The 25,004-nt window shown below is 40.3% G+C and overlaps 1 protein-coding gene across 1 annotated transcript; it reads right to left on the bottom strand.

Moving 5' to 3' along the window:
* Window positions 1-734: 734 nt before the first annotated feature.
* On the bottom strand, window positions 735-23,928 carry ACAT1 (acetyl-CoA acetyltransferase 1). Its single transcript, XM_060018012.1, has 12 exons — window positions 23,756-23,928; window positions 13,183-13,230; window positions 11,997-12,114; window positions 11,627-11,722; window positions 11,319-11,419; window positions 8,271-8,414; window positions 7,370-7,520; window positions 6,357-6,452; window positions 4,510-4,623; window positions 3,577-3,641; window positions 1,718-1,875; window positions 735-1,185 (listed from the first exon to the last, which is right to left on the bottom strand). The coding sequence occupies exons 1-12, from the start codon at window positions 23,825-23,827 to the stop codon at window positions 1,065-1,067; spliced, it is 1,284 nt and encodes a 427-aa protein (XP_059873995.1). The 5' UTR covers window positions 23,828-23,928; the 3' UTR covers window positions 735-1,064.
* Between the last annotated feature and the right edge of the window lie 1,076 nt (window positions 23,929-25,004).

The raw sequence follows: 25,004 nt of genomic DNA on the forward strand, positions 1-25,004 counted from the left end.
TTAAAGGAGTTAATACAAATAAAGACTCTAGGACACTACTTAGCACATAATGAGCTGCAAAAGGGAGCTGTATTTACTATACAGATATTTTTGAAAGTAGTCTTTGAATCTTAAGAACAATTTTTTTCCATGTTATCTTTTTTTTTTCCTTCAACGATAAGTATTCACTGAATAATTCACTGAATTATTTGCCATGAGATAGATGTAATACCACTTTTCTGTCCTCTCTACTCCCCAACTATTGTCAACATCAACTTAAACAGGTTTCCCTTCTCAGAACTGCAGCTGAGGTTGGTGTGCATAGCCCCTGCCTACAGTGTGTTTTTTTTCTAGATGAGATGCAACTCAAGATACTTGTGCTGCATTTTCTCCTGCTTAAGAACAGGCATTGTGGCATAATGAAAGTGACGATCTCGTCCCTTCAGAAATCCATTCAGTTGAGCAGTTTAGTTTCCACCTTCTTTCCCACTCTTTGTGCTACTGTAGTAATTCAGAGCAAAAACCCTAACCCCCACGCCCAAACAAATTCTGAATGATGAGGTTATGAAAAATTGCACCCACTTCAGACCTGAGCACACGGGTTCCTCCTGTTTCTAGCAACACTACAGTCTTTGGCTTCTTGACTAATGATATGAGGCATTCCTAGTTTGCACAGAATAACTGCTCTTACTTTGAAGGGTCTATTAAATCTAAATTAGTGATAGATAACATTCACTTAATCTTTAACAGTCCTCAAAAATGTAAATTAAGATTTATTCTCTAAAATGGAAGCTTCTAGCTACTTATAAGTCACTAATATTGCACAGTGGTATTTTAAACAGTACAGCCTTATAACAAAAATGTGCTCAAAATTAGAAACAATGTAAATTAGAAGAAAAAATTACTGTGTAATCTCAAAAGGTTTGGGGATTTGATTTTTTATCTTATTTTTTTAAAAAGAGTTGAAAATAATAAAAAGTGAAACAGATTATTTTCATACAAGCTGACCCAGGGTAATCAGTCACCCTGATTACAGCAGGCCTTTCTGGCTACATAGGGTTGTTGCCTTAGACAACAGAAGTTGTCTACAGCTTTTGGATCAGCATGGCAGAAGCACCTCCTCCTCCGTTGCAAATACTGGCAAGACCATATTCTCCTTGCTTCAAGGCATGAGCCAAATGGACGACAATCCTGGCTCCAGACATCCTAGGATTAAGAAAGCATTTTGGTACTTTAATGGTTTATAGACTGTATGAATAACCAAATTAGCCATTACTTATAGCTGAATTTAACTACTTTATTTTAACTTGGGAGACTTGTTTCAAGAAGGGTTACAGCTTTTTTTTTTTTGGCTGCACTGAGCAGCACGCAGGACCTTAGTTTCCCAACCAGGGATCGAACCCATGCCCCCTGCAGTGGAAGCGTGGAGTCCTAAGCACTGGACCACCAGGGAAGCCCCAAGAATGGTTACAGCTTTTTGAAAAGCCCAAGCATAGATTTTACTCTTAAATTATCTTCTTCAACATAAAACAATATTAGTTTTCAAGGAACAGATGTGATAGATCTGTGTTCAATGGGGATCCTATCAGAAATGGTATTTGCCCTATGAAGGATGTGTGGGAAGAAAAACTGTTAAACCAAGAGTAACAAGAATTATCATGAAGCAGTTTAAGTTTTGATAGGAATATACAAAGGCAGCCATTAACCTAGGTATATTTTTCTTTATAATTTTACCTACCCAATTGGATGTCCAAGAGAAACAGCTCCTCCATTGATATTCACTTTTTGGGGATCAATCTCTAGCATTTTAATGTTTGCTAGTACGACCACACTAAAGGCTTCGTTTATTTCCCACATTGTAATATCTTCTTTTTTCAATCCTGTATCTTTAAGAACCTAAATTTTTTAAAAATATAGATTATGTTCAGATAATTAAGTCAAAACTTATTTTCATTATCTTCTTGAAATTCTGCAATTTTCGTTTATATTTCCCTTTGATGTAATACATAAATATGGAGTTTCTTAGTTTCCAGGAGGAAGGGCCCTTTTATTTTCTGATTTTAATTTCTCATCTTTTGTTTTTGTTTTTGTTTTTTTTTTTTGCTGGGGGGGGGGTGCTGCACAGCATGCAGGATCTTAGTTCCCTGACCAAGGATTGAACCCATGCCCCCTGCAGTGGAAGTGTGGAATCCTAACCACTGGACTGCCAGGGAATGCCCTAATTTCTCATCTTATTGCATTGTAATCAAAGACTTGTTTGCATTATCGTATTTCTATTATTTTGGAGAGAGAAAACTTCATTTTCTTGATCATTCCATGGATAACTGAATACTCTTTATTTAGGGGTACACAGTTGATACATATTCTTAAGATCTACTTTACTGATTATATGTTGCTTAGTTCTAGATTTTTTATCTGTCAAATGAAAGAGGTATACTACTCTCTACTAATTTTTCATTGCATCCCCTAGAGTTTCTGCTTTATAAAAGTTGCTGTGGGGTTATCTGGGGCACAGTTATTCAGAGCTATCGTATTTTCACTGTAAATGATTTATTTAAAGTCTTATTATATGATCTCTTGTTTTGATAGTTCCTCAGCTATTGCAGGAGGGTGTTTATCTTTAGAAATTTTTTTGTTCTGAGCAACAATAATATTAACGTGAAACTTCTGTTCCTCCTTGCGCTCTTCCTCCAGCAGGCTCAGGTAGCTTTCTAAGCTGTACAGCTCAAACAGCTTCCTCTAGTTCCAACACCATGAGACAAAACATGGTACCTACCTAAGTGTAGCCACTTTTCTAGCTCTCAGAATCTAGCTGAGAAGTGTTTATCACCCTTCCTTTCCAATGTGATGCACATTCACTTTCAGAAGCTGTATAACTGTGTTGCTTTCTGAGATCTGCCACCACTGGACAGATCAGCACTCCCTGTTGTTTCTGATCCTTCTCTATCCTTATTCCCCACTGATTTTTTTTTTTTTTTTCTAATCTGGGTGCCACCCTCAGACATTTTCTTTCAGGGTGAGGCCCTCTACTTCTGAAAGGGAACATTTGCTGGAGTCTTCTGAGATCCCTTAACCCCTAAACCAACACAACACTGCCTCCTTTCCTGGGACCCCTTAGTAACTTCCCACAAAGACTCAGACTGACAATTGGAGCAGATAGGTCCTCTCCATCTCCAGTTTTACTCTGAGACCAGCTCCCATGAGGTTCCCTTTCAGGATGAAGACTGCTCCTTCTAGTAATGAATATTTGCTTTGAATTCTAGAACCCTGGACCCTCAGCATTCCCTTCTTTTCTCTGCTGCACCAACCTCCCACTTTGCGGTTGCCATTCCAGGTATGTGAGTTCCATACAAGGAATTCAATCATGTAGTTTTTATCTGCTCCACTGAAAATATAGTTTGTGGGCTGCCCCTTTACTTTTGTTGTTGTTATCCTTGTTGCTCTTTAATTGTTTTCAGGAGAAGTGAGAAGATTTGAAACTAAGCTACCTCTATGCTTTGGTGGATGAGTAACATGTAAAATCTAAAACATGCAACCTTGGTATAAGCAAAAACAGAAATTGGCACAATGAGTTATGGTCTGTTATTTTGTTCTCACCTTAGGTACAGCATATGCAGGTGCAACTGGAAAATCAATAGGTTCTACAGCAGCATCAGCAAATGCTTCATTAAAAAAAAAATACGTCGTTAAAATCTTTTTATAAGCACCCAAAGCTATATCTAACAACTCATATAATATGCAAAAATGCAAGTTTCCTAAACATTATAGTGTATTTAAATGTATTTGTGCCTTTTCTAAGATTCTACACTTTACAAGATTATACCAGTCATCTAAGCCATTGACTTTCACAGATAGGGAGTTAGGGGAAACTGCCTCCAGGGACACTGACATTATCTAGAGATATTTTTGGTTGTTGCACAGGTGGAATGCCACTTATTGTAGTATCTAATGGGTAGAAGCCAAGCTGCTAAACATCTTAGAATGCATAGAATAGCTCCTACAACACAATTATTTGTTGTGAAATGTCTGTCAATGGTGCTGAGGTTAAGAAACCATGATCTAAACAAAATGGTATCTGTTTAACTCCTTATGAAGAAGGCAAGGCAGATTTTACAGCTAAAAAGTCTTAAGGAGACTGAGGACATGCCAAGACCACACAGTTAATAATTAATGCCAGTACAATTAAATTTTTTGTATCTCTATACTCCTAAGCCCATATTCTTTTTACTCTACCTGGCTACCTTTCCCCACAGTGCCAGGGGAAAACATGTACCCTGTAGTCTCCCACACATCATCCAGGATAGGGAAAGATTTTTAAAAGCTTTCTCTTATACAAATCAAATACTAACGAAAATATTGAAGGAGGTTCTATCTCAATTAAAACATGTACTAGTTAAATTCTGTCACAAAGTACAACCTACAGACAGAAACAGCCAACTTCAATATTACGTATAATATTACTGGCAAAGAACCTCAATTTCAGGAAGAATATAGCGGTTTAGGAATAAACAAGTTCAGAACATTTTCTACCTGCTATTCTTGCCAGTGGTTTAACACTGAGCCTCTTGGCTGCATCTGCAGTCATCAGAACCATAGCAGCTGCTCCATCATTCAGTGTGCTGGCATTGGCAGCTGTTACTGTACCTGAAAGTATCAATGAGCATGACATCAGAACATCCTTTCACATTGAATTCGTTTGGATCAATTTAACAAATTTCTGCAGAATACTGCCTGGGTTGCTAAATGCATGAAGATATGGATGGAGATAATTCCTGCCCTCAGGAAAATACACATAATTAAATGTGTATGTATATAACACAATTAATGTCAGTATGCCTTTTTACGTTAGATTTTTTTAAATATATATTTATTTATTTATTTGGCTTCACCGGGTCTTAGTTGCTGCCCTGTGTGGGATCTTCGTTGTGGCATGTGGGATCTAGTTCCCAGACCAGGGATCGAACCCGGGCCCCCTGCATTGGGAGCGTGGAGTCTTAACACTGGACCACCAGGGAAGTCCCCTTACGTTAGTTTTTTGTAACAGTTTATTCAAAGCTACCTCAAAAGGCATGTGTGATGGCACTGGGTAAATGCTGGTTCATAATTCCTCAAAGATAAGGACCACTTCATATTTTTCCTAACAAACACTAAGTCTTTGCTTATTCACAGTAGAGCGGGCACTCATTATATATTTTTCAAATCAGTGTCAAAATCAGGTATTTCTTCTTCTCTACAATCACTTGAAGTTAAATGAATAATAAAAGTCACTAAACTGTACATTTTAAACAGGAGAATTTTATGGTATGCAAATTATATGTCAATTAAGCTGTTTTCTTTTAAATACCAATGAAGACCCTAAAATAGACTGCTGCTAAAATTATAAAAATATACTTTTGCAATATAATTTTTTTTTTCTTTTTTTGACCAAGCTGTGAGGCTTGTGGGATCTTAGTTCCCCGACTAGGGATCAAACCCGTGCCCCTGCTGCGGAAGCACAGAGTCCTAACCACTGGACCATCGGTGAATTCCCTGCAATATAAATTTTTATATGATGCTTTAATAAAAAAGATTAATCCACTCCTATAGTTAGTATTGAGAAATTCAATCAAAAAAGGGAAAAAAGTTATTTCAGATTATTATCGCAGCTGTATACAGCCAATTTTAAAAGCAGAACTGACCTTTTCTCCTAAAAGGATTTAGTAACCTGGGATCCCACTTACACTAACAAACATTCAACATTTATTTGTTGAGAACCAGGCACTAGAGATACAAAAATGAAAAACATCTATCAGCTTAGTCCTCCAGAGGCTTACAGATATTTAACATAATATGTAAACTTGACTTTCATATCATGAAAAACTTTCAAGATGAAGTGCATATGAAAAACTGTTCTACATCATTCTACAACCTGTTCCAGAGGCTTTATATATTGAAAGTATTAACTGTTTATATAAAATAAATAACTAATAAAAAACATACTGTATAGTACAGGGAACTCTACCTCAATACTCTGTAATGACCTATATGGGAATAGAATCTAAAAACCAGTGGATATATGTATATGCATAACTGATTCACTTTGCTGTACTGCAGAAACTAACAACATTGTAAATCAACTACACTCCAATAAAAATTAATAATAAAAAACAAGTTCAAACACACACAGACACGCAAAGAAAATATTAACTGTTAAGCAATTTTAAATATACTTTGGATAAATATCATACGTTTTGTTACCTTCACTTGAGCCTGATACACTGAAAATGTTAAATACCATCTAGTTGTTTTCTAGAATTTTTTTAAATCCTCAGGCAGTTCTAAGACGAGATATGGTACACTTGACTCTTTTTTCTTATGCTTCATTTCTTAATACTAACCATTTTCTTTTTGGAAAACCGTCTTCAGCTTTGGAACTCTACTAAAATCAACACGTTTATATTCTTCATCTTCTTTCACCACTACATCTGGTTTACCTAAAACAAAAATCTTTTAAATTAAGTAATCTTAGCAGTGAAGATAATAATTAGTTGCTCAGTAAGAAATGGTACACAAGGTGCCTGGTAGTCTGTGATTCCCTGTATGCCCACATACCTTAAACCATCCCAAGTAAATTCCACTCAAGAATCTACCATCAATAATTTCTGTTAGTGTCTCAAAGAAGAGTTTATTAAGTAGCCTGATGCAATTTAAATCTTCTATTTAGCCACATCCCATTCTCTTCTCTCAGCCTCCTTCTATGATCACAGACCTCATTCTTCTAACCCCGGGGTAGATGTCCAACCTAGGCTGGATAAGTTTTGGTACTCCATCATTCTCATCACAGTAATTATTTCTAGAATCGAAATGTAACCTAAACCAAGTTAATTGAGTCTTTACTGTGGATTTATTTTGCTGCAATTGGTGAGGAGGTCTCTTTCCTTTGTGACTGAGAGCCCTACAGATGTGACCCTGGAGATGGAGGCAGCACCACAGAAAAGCTGAGACAATAAAGAACAAAAGCAGCACGGAAAAGCCAAGACAGCATGTCCTAATGGTACTGACTACCCACTTCCAATTCCTGAAGTTCCCAGAGCTGACTGGTTGCTGCCATACATCTTTCAGTTCTGGGACGAATCCCCAAGTGGCCTTCTAATAAATCCCCCCCTTTTCACTTAACTTAGTGTGTTGTCTGTTGCTTATATTAGGAACAATTATATTAGAAATTAAATTAAATTATATTAGAAATTAAATTTACCTCTGAATTAGCAACATTTCCCTTTAATAACCATAAGCAGCAGTGTCAGCGTCCTCAGTTGAAATTAACAAAGATAAAAATGTACTAAAACTCAAACATAAAATACTTAGCAACACACAAAGTCTACTAAAAATTAAAATCTATTTATTCTTCAACCTTTTACTGTAATTGTGACAGGAACAACTTCATTTCCAAATTTTCCAGCTTCCCATGCTGCTTTACTTCTGGTATAGGAGTTAATAGCATAAGTATCCTGTTCATCTCGTGCAATATTCAGCTTCTTTGCAGTATTTTCAGCACAGTTGCCCTGATAGAAGTTGGAAGTTTTAAAAAACTAATTAACTTTGCATAACATAAAATAGTGGTTAGTAGTTAAATTTAGTTTCTTAAAATATACTTCTTTCTGTACTAGGTAATTTTTTTACTCATGTCTCATCCTCAAATACTTGAATTAGCCCAGAAGTTGCTATTTTGAAGACAAATAATTAAACACCTATGGAATCCATTATTAAATGTCAGAAAATGTCCTATTTCAGTGTGGGGCAATTTATTCAACAGTTGAGCCAAGTTGATGCAATGAGCTTAGAAAAACATTTTCCTAAAATGAATGGCTCAATCAACATTTATATCCTTCAGTTCAGTTTCTGAGATATATATATTGGACTTTCCTGGTGGTGCAGTGGTTACGAATCTACCTGCCAATGCAGGGGACATGGGTTTGATCCCTGGTCCAGGAAGATCCCACATGCTGTGGAGCAACTAAGCCCGTGCACCACAACTACTGAGCCTGTGCCCTAGAGCCCGCGAGCGACAACTACTGAAGCCCGTGGACCTAGAGCCTGTGCTCCACAACAAGAGAAGCCACCGCAATGAGAAGCACGCACACTGCAATGAAGAGTAGCCCCCGCTCACCACAACTAGAGAAAGCCAACATGCAGCAACAAAGACCCAATGCAGCCAAAAATAAATAAATAAAAATTAAAGTATATATATATATTTTTTAAATCAAGCAGTATTTTATATACATGGCATTTCTCCATTAAAAAGCAATAATTACCATATGAATTTTATTGTAGACATCAGTTAGCCCATCTTTTACAATCAAATCTTCAAGCTTTATGCCACCATATGGTGTTGCTCCTCTGTTCATTACATAGGGAACATTGGACATGCTCTCCATCCCACCTGCCACCATCACATCCTGCTCAGCAACACACAAAAACCCAATGTCAATTCAAGTAGTACTGTTGACTTCCGAACAACACCAGGATTAGGAACGTCAACGCTCCACACACTTGAAAATCTGTGTATAACTTCACGGTCGGCCCTCCCTATCCATGGTTCTACATCCACAGATTCAACTGTAGTACATGTTTATTGAAAAAAATTTGCACATTAAGTGGACCCAGGCAGTTCAAATCCATGTTTAAGGGTCAACTGTAGTTGCAAACCCATTATACCCTTTACACAGCTACAACAAACAAGTATTCTACATGGACTTTATTAAACATTTGCTATACAGTCACTATAGGAAGTACCCTCTTGACACTGGTAAAAGGAAATGGTCTGAAACGTGTAATGATAATTAAGATCAGAATCAGACATTAATAAGAATGCCAGGAATCTTTAATGTAGAACCATCTTCTGAAATTCTTCTAACCCTTCATTTCACTGACACTGCCAAAAACGTAATCTCAGTTCTCGGAAATAATCCGACTTCCTTGATTGTGATCCTCCCAATCAGCTCTTCCCAGACAGCTATAGTAATTTTCTACTTGATCATCTGATATGCAGCCTGTCCTTCCACCCAAGTGTCATCTACACTCATCTGAGTCATTCTGGCTAGACTGTAAGTCTGGTCATTCCACTCCTTACAGGACTCACCAGCATAGCACATAAGGCCCTTTACAATCTGACTTCTCATTCCCTTTCCAGTCTCATGCCTGGACCTACACCTGAGGTCATACAGAACTGTTTAAATATCTTCAGAGATTTCCCTGGTGGTCCAGTGGTTAAGACCCTGCACTTCCACTGCAGGGGGCACAGGTTCAATCCCTGGTCGGGGTACTAAGATCCCACATGCCGCAGAGTGGCTGGGCCCGTGAGCCATGGCCGCTGAGCCTGCGCATCCGGAGCCTGTGCTCCGCAATGGGAGAGGCCACAACAGTGAGAGGCCCGCGTACCACAAAAAAAAAAAAAAAAAAGAATAAAGACAAACAGAAGTTCTGTACCAAAGAAACCTAAATATTTTGCCTGTTTTCAAATATGGAGAGTCTCAAATAGTTCTCATATAAGTTTTATTCTGCTAACCTGAAATACTGAGTATTTTCTGGGGATGATGGCAATAATAAGTGACAGAAATTAAGTTATCAATTATTCTACAGAATATAATATAAGTGACCATTCAAAATAAGGCAATTCCTAGTATTCCTCTAAGTCAGATAATTTTATACATGCACAAATGAATCAAAGAACACTAACTGAAAGCATTTGCTAGAGAACCACAAAAAAATCAACTGAGACAAAATTTTCCTTGTCATTCAAACCATTCTGAAACATCTAAACAATTTCATGACCGTTTGACAAGGGTTTGGTAATATCTGATGTCAGTGTTACCTTGTGTATAGGCAAACAAGCTCTCATAAGCTATGGAAAATATGTAACTGGTTTAACTTTCATGGAAAGCATTTGAAAATATCAAAATTTTTAAATCTCTGACTCCGAAATTCTCCTCTTAGGAATTTTTCCAAAAGACAGACTTGCACATGATGAGATTTTTTAATGTTTTGTTCACCAATCTCCAGTGAATGTCCACATAGTAGATCCTCAGCTAATGATGAGCAAAACCAGGATTTGAAATTAGTCTGGCTCCAGACTTTTTGTTCTTAACCACTACACTATACTGCTTAGTACAGTGAATTAACAAGAACTGATTTAAGTATTTATAATTACACAAAGATATATATAGGGGTACTCTCTGCAGCATTATTTAAAATAGTGAAGAACTGGAGACAACCTAGATGTCCATTCAATAAGGACCCATAAGTATATTATAGTTGTTCAGGTCAATAGAGTACTATCTTATGTGCTGATACAGAATGACCTCCAAGACATTACATGGGGCACTGAGTTTAAGAAACTTCCCCAAAGTTTCTCTGCTTTTCGGTGGCAGAATACACAAAAAAGTGATGAATAAGTCAGAGATTCAAAGTGGGGCAAGAAGAAAGAAGATTTTTCATTTTATACTTTTCTATACCATCTCAGTTTTTAGCATGTGTATCAGGTATCACTCTTTTTTTTCTCTTTGGCTTGCCTTACAACTGGAAACAAAGCAAGGGAGGAGTAACAGCAAGGGTATGCATAATTATGATTCTTGTACATGTAAGAAATAATCTGCAAACACCTCACAACTGATTTTTACCTTGGTGTGTTATACCCTGATAGGCTGGAATGCACTAGACAGGGATAGGGACACCTGTTTTCTAATTTTACCCCTGTAACTGTGTTTGTAGTCCTCTCAACCTCTTTCCTCAACTGAAAAAAAGGCTTGGATCTGATAAACTCTTAGGTCTACGAGTCCAGGTCTAGCCTCCTAACATCCAGCATATGTTTGCTGAGCAGCCTATCTCTTGCTCTGGTAAAGACAAGATCAAAATCATCAAGGCCAATAGAAAGCCTGCACAATTTTACAGCTGAACCTGAACATAAGGAGCTATAAATTAGTCATCAATTTTGGGCTCAATCAACGATTTGATTCCCAGGGTCAGCACCTTATTCTCATTTATGATAAAAACCCTTCTCATTCTAGCACAGACAAAATTTACGGTGTCTTAAATCAACCAGAATCCTAAGTAAAGGGGCACCCAAAGACAAAAACGTCCTGGCTGAAAACTACTTTTTAATACCAGACACTTGAGCTATCATTTTGACCTCTACTTCAAATGGAATTGGCAAATCCAGACACTCCTGAGTGTCTGAAACAACAGAGCAACTGCACTTATGAGAAAGAATCTCACTTCTAGAGTATGAATATGCTTAGATTTTTAGTGTTTTTTAGCACTGCATATTATTTTAGTTATAAAATGGAAAAGAAGGTACTTCTTACCTGATGTCCACACATAAGATTCTGAGAGGCCATCATGATGGCTTTCATTCCTGAGGCACAAACTTTGTTTACAGTGGTACATGGAGTAGAAATAGGTAAGCCTAAAACCAATATAAATCATACTTTTGAAGAACAAAGATATTCTTCAAATAAACTGTAATAAAATAGAGCATGTTAAACTATAATCTGCAACATTTCTTCTGCCGATATAAGTCTATTATGCATTTAACATTTTATTTAAGCTGAAATGACCTCCATTTTGCCATGTCAAACATTTAAGTATAAAAGCAAAAATGTAGTCCTAATACCTGCACCCAGTACTGCTTGCCTTGTAGGGGCTTGTCCTTCACCTCCTTGTAGAACATTACCCATGTATGCTTCTTTCACTTCTTCTTTTGGAATCCCTTTTTTAAAAAAATCAAAAAGACATTTCCATATTTTATTCAATTTAGTAATTACCTAGTAAAGTATGTGACATTATATAGCAGGAATGGTTTCTTTTTCTTGTCAGTTTTGAGCTTCATTCATAACACTCTAGTACAAGGATTTCTTTTCAAGGGAATTCAGAAGTGTAGACATTAATTCGTTTCTAAGTGTTACGTATATAGTTAAGTGCAAAATAAACATTTGTTCCATTGAATCACTACCCCTCAACACAAAAAGTAAAGCACTACTAACCTGCCTTTTCAATGGCTCCCTGAATTGCAATGGAACCAAGTTTAGTGGCTGGCAGAGAGGAAAGGCTGCCTAGAAAGGATCCAATGGGTGTTCTTGCAGCACTTACTATGACCACTTCCTGGCAAGACAGAAGATGGTAAAAATTATTATATTTAAATATTTTACCCACATCATCTTTCATAAATAAACAATTCATAGATATATTAGCCAAAAAACAGACTTTTTATGAATGACTAATTACCCATCAAAGATGAAAATAATATTAGAACAGCCCTAAAATCAGTTCAATTCTGGTACTTTATGATTTAAGACCTAATAGAAAACCTAAGAAAAACCAGTTCTAAAATAGGCATAGACCAGAAGCTTAAGGTTCAATTCTATTCCTTAGTCAAAATTTAAGAAATGATCAGTTTACCCTTGTTAACTGCATAAAAAGCCCTAATTAAAGGGCTTCCTTACTGAAGGCAAACTCTGGTCTAGGGTCAAGACCTGTATGTTAGTGGGGGCATACCACTTAACTAGGACACAGCCAGAGCCATACTTCTTAAACTATTAATAAGACAATATAAAATTTAAGAAAAAGATAAAAGCTCTCTTAAATATTGCAAAACACTATTTTAACAATTCTCTCCTTACGCTTGCCTTCTACATGCTCTTAGATAAATACATACATACATACATGCATAAATTCTCATAGATAATAAGAGAACCATACCCTAGATTCTGGTCGAAGGCTATTACTAAGTCTTTTTAGAAGCCGTTATGAAACAAAAGGAGGACCCCTCAGGAAGCACTAGGTGACCAGGTGATGGTCCTTCCTGTCTAATCCCCAATCTCCTTCAGCCCCTTTCTTCTAGTATCTTCCATGTGGCCTCTGCAATGTACCAACCAACACAATATAATGGGGGTTCCCAAAAGTAAAGGAAGAACACTGCCTAGTTTTAGAGAAGGTTGTTTACCATAGACAATGACTGGGGAAGAAGCAGAAATTATGCAGGGCGCTAGACTGAAATTTTTTAGGGTAATTTGGGAGTCTGACTTAATATTTCAATAATTAGCTATTCCTAACCACTGAATCATCCCAAGCTGACCCTCATCTATACATGCTTTAGAATATGCATTTTTAATAGACTATATTTCCTTTAAATTCTTGAAATTTTAAAGCACAATTTAAATTTATACTTACATTCAAAGTGGGTTTTGATACATAACTTCGTTCCACGTATCTTATTTCCTGTAATATAAATATTTGTTATGATGTAAAAAATATTAACCTACATCACTTTATACTTCTCAGTAATGGGATTATGGTTATTTCTTTTTGCTGCATTATACTTTAATTTCCAAATTTTCCTGTTCACATATATCACTGTTACAATTTTTAAAATTACTTTTGTAATATTCTCGTCTGATTAACTGTTCATTGGAAATGTATGTTTTAACTTCTGATGAATTTATCATCTTAAAATTTCTAAGCCTTTTTAAGTATAAACTTTATAAAATGTAATTTTAAGTTAAATCTAAGTTCTAAATTAAGTAAGCCCAAATTGGGCTGCTGCTTATATAACCTACTTACACTGAAGGATTCTAGCATATTATCTGTGACCCAACTCTGAATTTAAATTTCCTACTTGTAGTAAACATGCCAGTCATTGCCTCTCCAGCTACACCCCTTTCTCCAAAGGGTCTGGAAGGGACAGTCCTAAGTACAAGGTGATTCCCATCGTCCTCCCACTGGCCAGAGCTGACAGGACCAAAAATGGAATGGACTTTGAACCAAGCTAGCACTCTCAGAGACCCAATCAACTGAATGATGATGGGCACTTGAAGTGAAAGGCCCAAGGGGCTGGAGTTAGTCAGCAACACCATGTAAAAGCAGAGGTTACAGCAAAGAGAAAAGCCACAAGTAAGCAGAGAAGCAAAGGAATGGAACATATACACTCAGAAAAGGAAGAAAAGACCATGCCACACTACAAGAGACAAAAGAAGATAACATAGTTAGTGATTTTCTAGTTAGGATTCCAGCAAGGCCAGCTTTACTTTATTTCCTAACCTTGGATGTCCAAAGAGCTTGCCTATTGTATATCTTCAAAAAAGTCCCTTTCTACTTAGCTAGTGTGAAATGGGATGTTGTTCCTTGCAATCAAAGGGCCTTTTCTAAACCACTTTAAAGTCTCTGGTTCTGTTTAGTTGAAGGTTCCCTGGTTTCTCCACTTTGCCCTGGATCCCATTCCAGTTGCCTTTTCAAAGATGCCACATCTTCCGTTATCCCTTCCCTCTCCCCAGTATCATTCATCCCCTTTACTCCTGGATTATTCTGTAAGCATAGTAATAGGCTTCCTCCCACCTGAAAGAATTAAAAACAAACCTCTTAACCCAGACTCCCATTGAGCTTTCACCTCATTTCTTAGTTCCTCTGTACATGAGAAGTTCTCCAACAAGTTACCTACAATTTGCTTCCTTGTCCTCACCTCCTATTTACTGTTCAACCCCACCCAATCTGGCTTTTATCTATCCTTTTGTTGGCTCTGACCAAGATCAACAATGTCTGGATAGCAAAATCCAATAAAGACTTCACTATACTCATCTCATCCATTCAGCAACCTGGGACTCACTTTTCTCCCTGGGGAAACATGCACAGTGGTTAAGAGCCTAGGCTTACTAGCTGAGTATTCTTGAGCATTAAGTTTTCTAAAATACTCCCCACATGTTGTTGTGAGAATCAAATGAGGTAATATGTGTAAACCACTACACAAACCCTCCAATTTCTTGGCTTCCATTTTAACACAATCTTATAGTCTCCCTCCTATCTCTCTAGTTATTTTTCTCAGTCGTCTTTGCTGTTTCATCCTCCCCTTCCCAACCTCTAAGTGCTGGAATGTCCCAGGGCTTTGTTCCAGGCCCCTTTTAATTTTCCATCTTCACTGTCTCCTTAATCATATCTAGCCCTATAGCTTTAAACAGCAATTATGTCCTGGTGATTTCAAAATTTCTATCTCCAGCCTTGACCTCCAGACTCATATATCCAAGTGCCAACTTGATAGCCTGAATTTAATGTCCAACTCATGTCTCTCAATTTCCACCCTAGAACACTAGTTGCTTTTTTTTTTTTTTTTTAATGGTGGGAGTGTGGTTTATTAAGCTGTGCCTTAGTACAGGCTCTGAGGTTTGCCCATGGTGCTTTTAATGTACAAAATGTTCTGCCAATTTTTTTTTTTTTTTAAATAAATTTATTTATTTATTTTTGGCTGCATTGGGTCTTGGTTGCTGCACACGGGTTTTCTCTAGTTGTGTCGAGCGGGGGCTACCCTTCGTTGCAGTATGTGGGCTTCTCCTTGTGGTGGCTTCTCTTGTGTGGAGTACGGGCTCTAGGCGCATAAGCCTCAGTAGTTGTGGCACGTGGGCTCAGTAGCTGTGGCTCGCGGGCTCTAGAGCGCCGGCTCAGTAGTTGTGGCGCATAGGCTTAGTTGCTCTGTGGCATGTGGGATCTTCCCAGACCAGAGATCAAACCCGTGTCCCCTTCACTGGCAGGTGTATTATTAACCACTAGGCCACCAGGGAAATCCCCTGCCAATTTTCTTGAGCAATGACACCGGGAAGTTGACAGCTAAGTGGATGTTGTACACAGCTCATCATCTGTCATCTGCATGTGGCCAACAGCCACTGCCAGACACAGCACCTTCTTCATCTGGAACTTGATCGTGGACTTCACGTCATCAACTTTGGCCACGATGTTCTCATTGTGGGTCATCACGGAAGGAACTTGCCAGCCTTATTCAGGCATGGGTCCAGGATTCGTGGGATCTTCTTGATCAGAGACTCTGAAGCCAAAAAGGCATCATACTTCTTGGCCAGCTTCTTGACCAGTTTCTTATTCTTGTTGAGTTTCCTTAGCACCTTGATGCCCATGTGGGGTATATCCACAGCCTTGGCCTCATCACAATGCTGCTGGTCCCCCAGAACACATATGGAGAACTTGGGGCAGGGAGTGGACTTAAGCCCAGAGCATCCACATTCACCAACAGCTAGTCTGGCTTCCCAAACTAGCCGGCAGGCTCAGCCAAGGCCTCCCCACACCTCCCCTCTTGTTTTTTTTGTTGTTGTTGTTTGTTTGTTTTTTAATTTATTATTTCTTGGCTGCGTTGGGTCTTCATTGCTGTGCGCGGGCTTTCTCTAGTTGCAGCGAGCAGGGGCTACTCTTGCGTTGCGTTGCACGTGCTTCTCATTGCGGTGGCTTCTCTTGTTGTGGAGCACAAGCTCTAGGCACACAGGCTTCAGTAGTTGTGGCACACGGGCTTAGTTGCTCTGCAGCATGTGGGATCTTCCAGGACCAGGGCTCAAACCAGTGTCCCCTGCGTTGGCAGGCGGATTCTTAACCACTGTGCCACCAGGGAAGTCCCTCCCCTCTTGTTTTAAGACCCAGTGTGGGGGTCTGTCCAGCCACACCTGCCTGGAGCAGGGGGTCTGAACTACCCAGGCACTTCAGTGCCACATGTGCCAGGCCATCTCAGCCTCAACCAGAGCCTGAAGGGAGGAGACGGGCACAGGGACACTGAGGGCTGGGTGGGATGAGAATGGTGCCAACCTGGCAGTGCCCAAGAAGCGTTTGTCCTTCTGAGGGTCACAGTTGTTCAGGCTGATCTGAAGCTCCACCATCTCCAAAAACTTCTGGGACTTGCGCTGGCTCCCATGCAGGACTTCCCGTACCGCCTCATAGAGGGTGTCACGGGAGACTTTACTGCTCATGGTGCCTCACGCCGTGATAACCGGAAAAGTAGAACACTAGTTTCTTTCCAGCATTTCCCTCCTCAAGATATCACATCACAATCTGTCCAGGTGCTAAGCCAAAATCTTAGGACTCACCCTCCATCTGTGCCTAATACCTAGAGATACTCTATCACAGGTACTGTCAATACTGTCTAAAATATACCTAAATTCTTCCACTTCGCTTCATCTGCACTACTGCCACCTAGTCCCAGCCACGATCTCTTGCTACTGTAACAGCCTTTTACTTCATTTCCTGCATCCCCAGCTTCCCTTCTTCAGTCCATCCGGTTTTTAAAACGTAAATCAGGGAGTTCCCTGGTGGTCCGATGGTTAGGATTTGGTGCTTTCACTGCAGTGGCCCAGGTTTAATCCTTGGTGGGGAACTGAGATCCCGGGGGACTGAGATCCCACAAGCTGTGTGGCGTGGCCAAAAAAAACACAAAAAAACAAAAACAACCCCCCCTCCCCACATACACACACAAATGTAAATCAGATCACATCGCTCCCCTGATTAAAATCCTTTGATGGGGCTTCCCTGGTGGCGCAGTGGTTGAGAGTCCACCTGCCGATGCAGGGGACACAGGTTCGTGCCCCGGTCCGAGAAGATCCCACATGCCATGGAGCAGCTGAGCCCGTGAGCCATGGTCGCTGTGCCTGCGCGTCCGGAGCCTGTGCTCCGCAGCGGGAGAGGCCACAACAGTGAGAGGCCCGCGTACAGCAAAAAAAAAAAATCCTTTGATGGCTTTCCATTGTTCTTGGAATGATATCCACAGTCTCACCCTTATCCTACAAGTTCCTGGCTCCTGGAACTGGAGCTCCTGATGATCTGGATGGTATGGTATGATCTGGCTCCTAATGTTCTTTCCTTTTTCTTTTGGTCTTCTTTTCTAATGTTCTTTCCAAACTCATGCCACTCTTGCTCTGTGCCAGCCACACCAGCCTCCTCTTTGTTCTGAACCCATTCCCACCTCAAGCTCTTTGCAGTGTGCCTCTGCCAGTAACAGTCTTTCCCCAGCTTGCCTTGGTTGATTCATTTTTGTTCTTCAAGTCTCAGCTCAAATGATACAACCCCAGAGTGCTTCTCCCTGACTATTTAAAGTTGGCTTCTATTTCAACATGATTATTTCCTTCAAAGCACCTCTCACACTGTGTAAATACAGGGTTCACATATTTAATCTCTCTCTCCGTATAATTAATGCAAGCTTCTGAGAGCAGTCCTGTCTTTCCCCCTTCCCTTCCTCCTCCTTTCTCGTTCACTGCTACATCCTTGTCACTTGGCATAGTGCCTAGAGCTCATTAAATATCCCAGGAATGACAAAATTATAGTAGGATCAAGACACTGAACATAATGTGTGATAAATATGTGATAAATGAACACAACTAGTTAAGTTTTATTTGCGTATCACAATCATCTTTCAAGGACAGCTCAGCTGCCCCAAGAACTCTAGAGACCACCCTTGACAATGCAGGCAGACGTAGACACTCCAGTCTTAGCTTCTGCACACCCTGTGCACACTCTATTTGTCCCAAACACATAATTCTGTAACCCTCACTGGCCTGTCTCCCCACTAGACTGTAAGTTTCAAGAAGAGACTGATTTTATTTTTTATCCCAATGATGGCAAGAAACGCTAAACAAATGAACAAAGTCTGGTGCTTACTAGCAGCTCTGAAAAACATTTGAGGGGCTTCTCTGGTGGCGCAGTGGTTGAGAGTCCGCCTGCCGATGCGGGGGACACGGCTTCGTGCCCCAGTCCGGGAGGATCCCACATGCCGCGGAGCGGCTGGGCCCGTGAGCCATGGCCGCTGAGCCTGTGCGTCCGGAGCCTGTGCTCCTCAACGGGAGAGGCCACAACAGTGAGAGGCCCGCGTACCGCAAAAAAACAAAAAACAAAAAACAACAACAACAAAAAAACATTTCAAGTAGGGTAAATATATTTTGAAGCCAACAAAATGGGATAATGAGCTACAGAGTGAGGGCCTACTTTACATGGGATGTTCCACAGAGGGCTCTCTGGAGATGTCACTGGAGCTGAGAAACTGAATATTAAAGAGTCAGCCTGGGGGGACTTCCCTGGTGGCGCAGTGGTTAAGAATCCGCCTGCCAATGCAGGGGACATGGGTTCAATTCCTGGTCCAAGAAGATTCCACATGCCGCGGAGCTACTAAGCCCATGTGCCACAACTACTGAGCCTGCGCTCTAGAGCCCACGAGCCACAACTAACTGAACACACACGCTGCAACTACTGAAGCCCACGTGCCTAGAGCCCATGCTCCGCAACAAGAGAAACTACAGCAATAAGAAGCCCACACACCGCAATGAAGAGTGGCCCCCGCTTGCTGCAACTAGAGAAAGCCCAGGCGCAGCCACGAAGACCCAACACAACCAAAATAAATAAATTAAAAAAAAGAGTCAGCCTGGGGAAGATCTAGGGAAAACAGCATTTGATGCATTGGGAAGAACTAGGACAAAGGCCTTGAATTAGAAACAAACTTGGCGCATGCTAAGTATAGAAAGTGGAACAGTATAGTGGGAGCCACATACTCAGGAGAACACAGTCTGAGCTGAGACTAAAGAAACAAGCAGGGACCAAAGAGGCCATGAGAAGGACTCTAGATTCTAGTCTGTGCAATGAGAAGCCACTGAAGGCTTTTCTACTATAAAAACACCACTCTGGCTGAAGTATAGAGAGCTGATTGTAGGAGCAGGAGTAGAAAAAGGGAAGGAGACCAGGCAAGAGCTCATGTGGCTAGTGCTAAGGAGGTCACAAGAGGGGTGGATACAAACAGATGTATATGGAATATGTTTTAGATATAGAACCAGCCAATGGGTGGGTATTAGTATTCTTATTTTACAAGTAAGGAAACTAAAGCACAGGCAGGTCAAGTAACCTGCCCAGAGTCACAGAGCCAATATGGGGCAGACCTGGGATTTCAAATCCAAACAGTCTCACTCTATTATACATATAGTTTACATATTATACATATATACATATTGTATTATGCATATTATATATTTGTTATACATATTATATATTTTATTTAAAATAGTAATAAAATTTAGGAAGCTGAGGCAACTGCTCTTTCCAAAGTACTGCACTATTTTTGAGTAATTAATGATTTGCTTATGATATTCTTCACTAATCAAGCGTGTCATCAGTGATACTAATTTTTCATTATTTCTGTTCACAGGAGACAAATTCATGAGAACTATCCATATGCCAAAATAACTGTAAAAAATCAGTAAAATGAATTAGAAATTGAGCCATTATCAAGGAAACATCTTGAGAAAACAGATTAATCATTTAAAAAATTTTTCAACTTCTTAGAGGATTTAGCAGTTAGTACTCAAAATACCTTGTGTTTATGCATATTACTGTCTGTATGGGGAAGCAAAGTTCCCTTACATAAAACTGATATCCCAAATCTGTATTTCTTCAGGCCTTTATAAAGTTCTCCAAGTATTAAACAGTTATGCTAATTTCAATCAACGCTTTCCATTTTATGTATATGTTCATTTTATGTATTTCATTTATATAATTCCTTTGTTAAAATCTTATATAAACACTTATATTAAATTTTTACATTGTTGAATGCTCCCTCTGTTATGGGTTGAATTGTGTGCCCCACCCAAAAGAAGTCCTAATCCCCAGGACCTTAGAATGTAACTTTATTTGTAAATGTGGTCCTTACAGAAATAATCAAGTCAAAATAAGTTCATTAGGGTGGGCCTTAATCCAATATGACTGATGTCCTTATAAGAAGGGGAAATTTGAACACAGAGACATTTGCAGGGAAGGGAAGTGAAGACACAGGGAGATTGCCATGTGCAGATAGAGGACTGGAGTGATGCATCTACAAACCAAGGAACTCAGATTGCCAGCAAACCACAAGAAGCTCAGAAGAGGCACTTGATTTCAGACTTTCTAGCCTCCAGAACTGTGCAACATATCTGTTGTTTTAAGCTGCCCGATATGTGGTATTTTCTTACAATGGCCTAAGGAAACTAATACACCCTCCTTCTTGGAAATCTCCCCTCCCTTGGCTTTCAGGTGACACTACATTCCTCTGGTTTTCTTCCACAACACCATCCTCTCTTTTCATTCACCTTCACGGGTTCCCACTTGTTCTGCCTGTCCTGAAATAGTGTCTCCCAAAGGCCCTGTACAAAGCCCTCTTCTCTCCTCTGTCTACACACTTGCTGTAGCTGGGCTCATCAAGGCCTGTGGAACTCCTCTCTCAGCCATTCACAGCCAATCAGTCATTAAGTTCAACAGATTCTATCTCCATGCTATCTCTTGAATCTATCCATTTCTCTCGGTGTTTACTGCCAATCAGATCACTATCACCACTTACTTGCTTACCAAAACATTCTGTTCTTTTTTTCTGTATAAGGCTGAGAACTGAGGTTCAAAACTCCACATGGTGAAAGGGAATGGGAAGGGAATGCAAAAACCATGAGTATCCATCAGGCTTCAACCAGGAAAATAAAAACCATTCTATGTGAAACAGAATTTAATGCAGAGAATTAAATGCACAGGTGAGGGACTTCCCTGGTGGCACAGTGGTTAAGAATCCACCTACCAATGCAGGGGACACAGGCTGGATCCCTGGTCTGGGAAGATCCTACATGCCGCGGAGCAACTAAGCCCGCGACCCACAACTACTGAAGCCCGCACGCCTGGAGCCCGTGCTCCTCAACAAGAGAAGCCACTGCAATGAGAAGCCCACGCACTGCAACGAAGAGTAGCCTCCTCTCTACACAACTAGAGAAAGCCCACACGCAGCAACAAGGACCCAACACAGCCATAAATAAATAAATAAATTTTAAAATAAATAAATGTACAGGTGACAGAAGAGCTGAGAACAGGAGACAGCAGCACAGAGATTAGCAACAGGAAGGCACTAGCATGCTCAGGCTGTTAAGACAAAGGGAAGAAGCAGGGTTACCAAAGCCAAGGGGTCAGGGTCACCTGGCAGAAACAAGAACCAAAGGACTGGCAGACATTGTCAGAAACACAATCTAAGGCAGAGAGAGGAAAAAAATAATTATCCTGACTTCTCCCTTCTTATCTCCCAATCTTCCACCAGTTTCTGAACCCAGACAGAAGCCAGATGATGCTGGCACCTGCAAGGGTCGGCCTCACAGCAATACAGAAAGAGAAGAGAAGATGAATCTGGGAACAAATAGGCTCAGGACTGGCACAATGCAGGATTTGTTGTTTTTTTTTTAAGTCTGAGTATTAAAGGAAAATTATCTTGGTTCAAAATAGCAAGACAGGACTTTAAAGGAGGGAATGGTCAAAAGTGTCAAATATAGTACAAAGAAAAGTCAAGAAGAAGAAGAAAAATTACAGGAAAAGAAAATCACTGGTATTCTTCTGTTGAGCAGTACAGAAATCTAACTGCAGAGGTTTAAGGAGAAATGGATGTAAACGAAGGTGACGAGGAGGACTACTCTTTTGACCATAAGAAAAAAGCAATTCCAGCTGGAAACCAACAAGCTCTGATAAAGTCCATAAAGGTTTCTTGACCGTAAGGGAGAGCTGTGTGTATCTGAAGGCAAAAGAGAAAAAGCCAGTTTAATGGGTTAGAGATCAAGTTCCATTCCACAAAATGGCACTGAATATTGAAAACCTGTTAAGACAAATGGATTTCCATGGTTCATTAAATGACCACTTAATTCAAGTAACAACCAATACAACTAATTCCTAGAGTTCAATTAAATGAACACCACAAATCATATGCTACATAACCTACAACTTCATTTTTCTCATCAGCAACAATTGTGTTTGATTTTAAGCTCCCAGTTAAACTATAAATTAAGAGGGTTCTCCATTTGGTTTATGTTTTGTTTTGTTTTTTACAAAATTAGAGTACTTATTTCACCTAATTCACCAATAAATGTTGGTTGAAACTCAGGATGACCCAAGTACATTTTTGTGATTTCCAACATACTAACAAATATGCTAAGAACTCATGTTTCCTGGAAACCCACTCCTCCTGACTTTTCTATTACCTCAGTCACCCAGGATTAATTTTAGACTCTTCCTTTTCCCTTGGCTCCCACCCTCACTCTGCATTTGTCAAGTTCTACACTTATTCTTTCACAATCTCTTGCATAGTGCTCCTCCCTTTCAGCTCCTACTGCCAACACACCCGTTCAAGTTACATCACACCTAACAGACAATAGTTTTTTCCCCACTTCAATGCTCCTATACCTCTAATTATGACAAGAGCAAAAATATCAACGGTCCTCACTGACTTTAAGTCAAATCCAAACTCTTACAATATGACTGGATTTCAAACTTTATTGCTCCAACCAAACTGGAAAAGTCAAGCTTCACCAACCACACCCTGAACTTCTCTACCTACTCTTTAGCTTTTGCCAGACCCTAAACATGTGGTGCAAGCTAGCTTGCTTTGATGTACAGAAAACAGTAGATTCTTTCAAGGCTGTCGCTCCTGTGTTCCCTAAACACAACAGCCAGAGGAGAAACACGGCTCTGGACGCCCTTAATACGTAAGCATTACTCATCAAGAAAGTGAGTAGCCATTTATTTTCCCTTATAGGTTTGAAGTTGCTCCGAGTCGGTACATCTTTTTATTATCACCCTGTAAGCCCATAATGATTACCTATTGCAGGAAATCAAAATCTCTTGACAATAATGCTCACAAACATGTTTTAAAGAAAAGCTCGAAAACAGTTTTACGGGCCTTCCCTACCCGTCGGGCAAGGTCAGAACCAAGCCCGCGCCTTTCTGCCTGTCAAAATACCTGCCCCACCTGACACACCAGAAAGCAATTATCACGATCCGGGAGAGCCCCCTGAGAATGGAAACGCCCTGTGCGAGCCGGCAAGTCTGAGCGCGTGGCTTTCGGGGCGTGGGTCCCTCCGGGGGCTTCCTCAGGCCTGCACTTACGGCTCCTTCCGGCCGCGAGGCCGCACGCAGAAGACTTCCGAGGCGAGACCCGAGTCCCAGTCCCTCTCACCTGCATCTGCCTCCGAAGCAGGGGGCTGCGCCCACGGGCGCCACCACGCAGAAGCGCCGCCAGCACAGCCATGGTGGCCGAGCGCCGAGCGGACAGATACCAGCGGAGAGATGTGATCGCAAGCGGCGGGTCCCCGACCCCGCTTCAACCGCCGACCCGGCCGCCTCCTCCAATAGCAGCCTCGGGCCGCGACGGCCGGCGGCCATTGGCCGGCAGCATAGGAGGGGAGGGACGGAGCCTGGCGCTGGGACGCCCGAGCGGCGCGTGGCAGGAAGCGCTGGCTTAGAAGTCTGCTGATAAGGTGCCAGGTCCCCTTTCCACTACTTCTGACCTTCTGAGACCAGTGGTTTATGTGTAACCTGGGCCTTTTCTGTTCACTGGGCCTGCTTCTCTCACTTAATACCCACAAAGCACAAAGGAAATTCATGAAAATATTTTCAAGCAATCCAGTTAGCTTTTCATTTATGAGATAATTTTGCAATTGTTTCTTAGTAGGAGGAAGAAGAGGAATAGGAAACATTAATGCCTAACTTTGAACAATTAATAAAATTATATTAACCTTCACAAAAACTCCATGAATTAGATGCTATTATTATCCACCCTTAACTAATGAGATAACTGAGCTACAAAGAAATTAACTTATTTTTCCATGATGGCCTGGAAAGTGGTAGAGCTGGGGTCTGAACTGATAGCATTACATGGCATTGCTTTCCTGTACCTATTTCCAGAGAATGATGTGTTAGGTATGATGTTCTCACGTTTTGGGAACGCACTGCTTAATTTTGGATCTTCAGCTGGAGACAGCAAATTTTTGTGACTTTGTAACATTGTTTTCGTTTATATTTATTTTATTTATTTATTTAATTTTTTTCTATTTCTTTAATTTTGCTTGTTGTTGTTTTGGCTTTTTTTTGCCCAAGTGGCTTGTGGGATTTTGTTCCCCAACAGATATTGAACCCAGGCCCACAGCAGTGAAAGTGCAGAGTCCTAACCATTGGACCACCAGGGAATTCCCTGTACTTACTTTATACAGAAGATAGGAGTGACAACATACAAAGTGAGCACTTTAACCCTACTTACTCCAAGCCAAACCCAGGTTTTTCCTAAAGTAAAATCCCCACCCTTAATTATGTTTTGTAACAAGTGGGAGATTGTATTTTTCAAAGTTGGCCACACCAAAAGTTAGTGTTGGGCTGCACCCCAGCAGGACTTCAAAGCTTGTAATTGCCCAGCCTCAAGATGGAAAGAA

The sequence above is a fragment of the Delphinus delphis genome, chromosome 8 (genome assembly GCF_949987515.2).
Source record: "Delphinus delphis chromosome 8, mDelDel1.2, whole genome shotgun sequence".
In the NCBI taxonomy this organism is placed as follows: domain Eukaryota; kingdom Metazoa; phylum Chordata; class Mammalia; order Artiodactyla; family Delphinidae; genus Delphinus; species Delphinus delphis.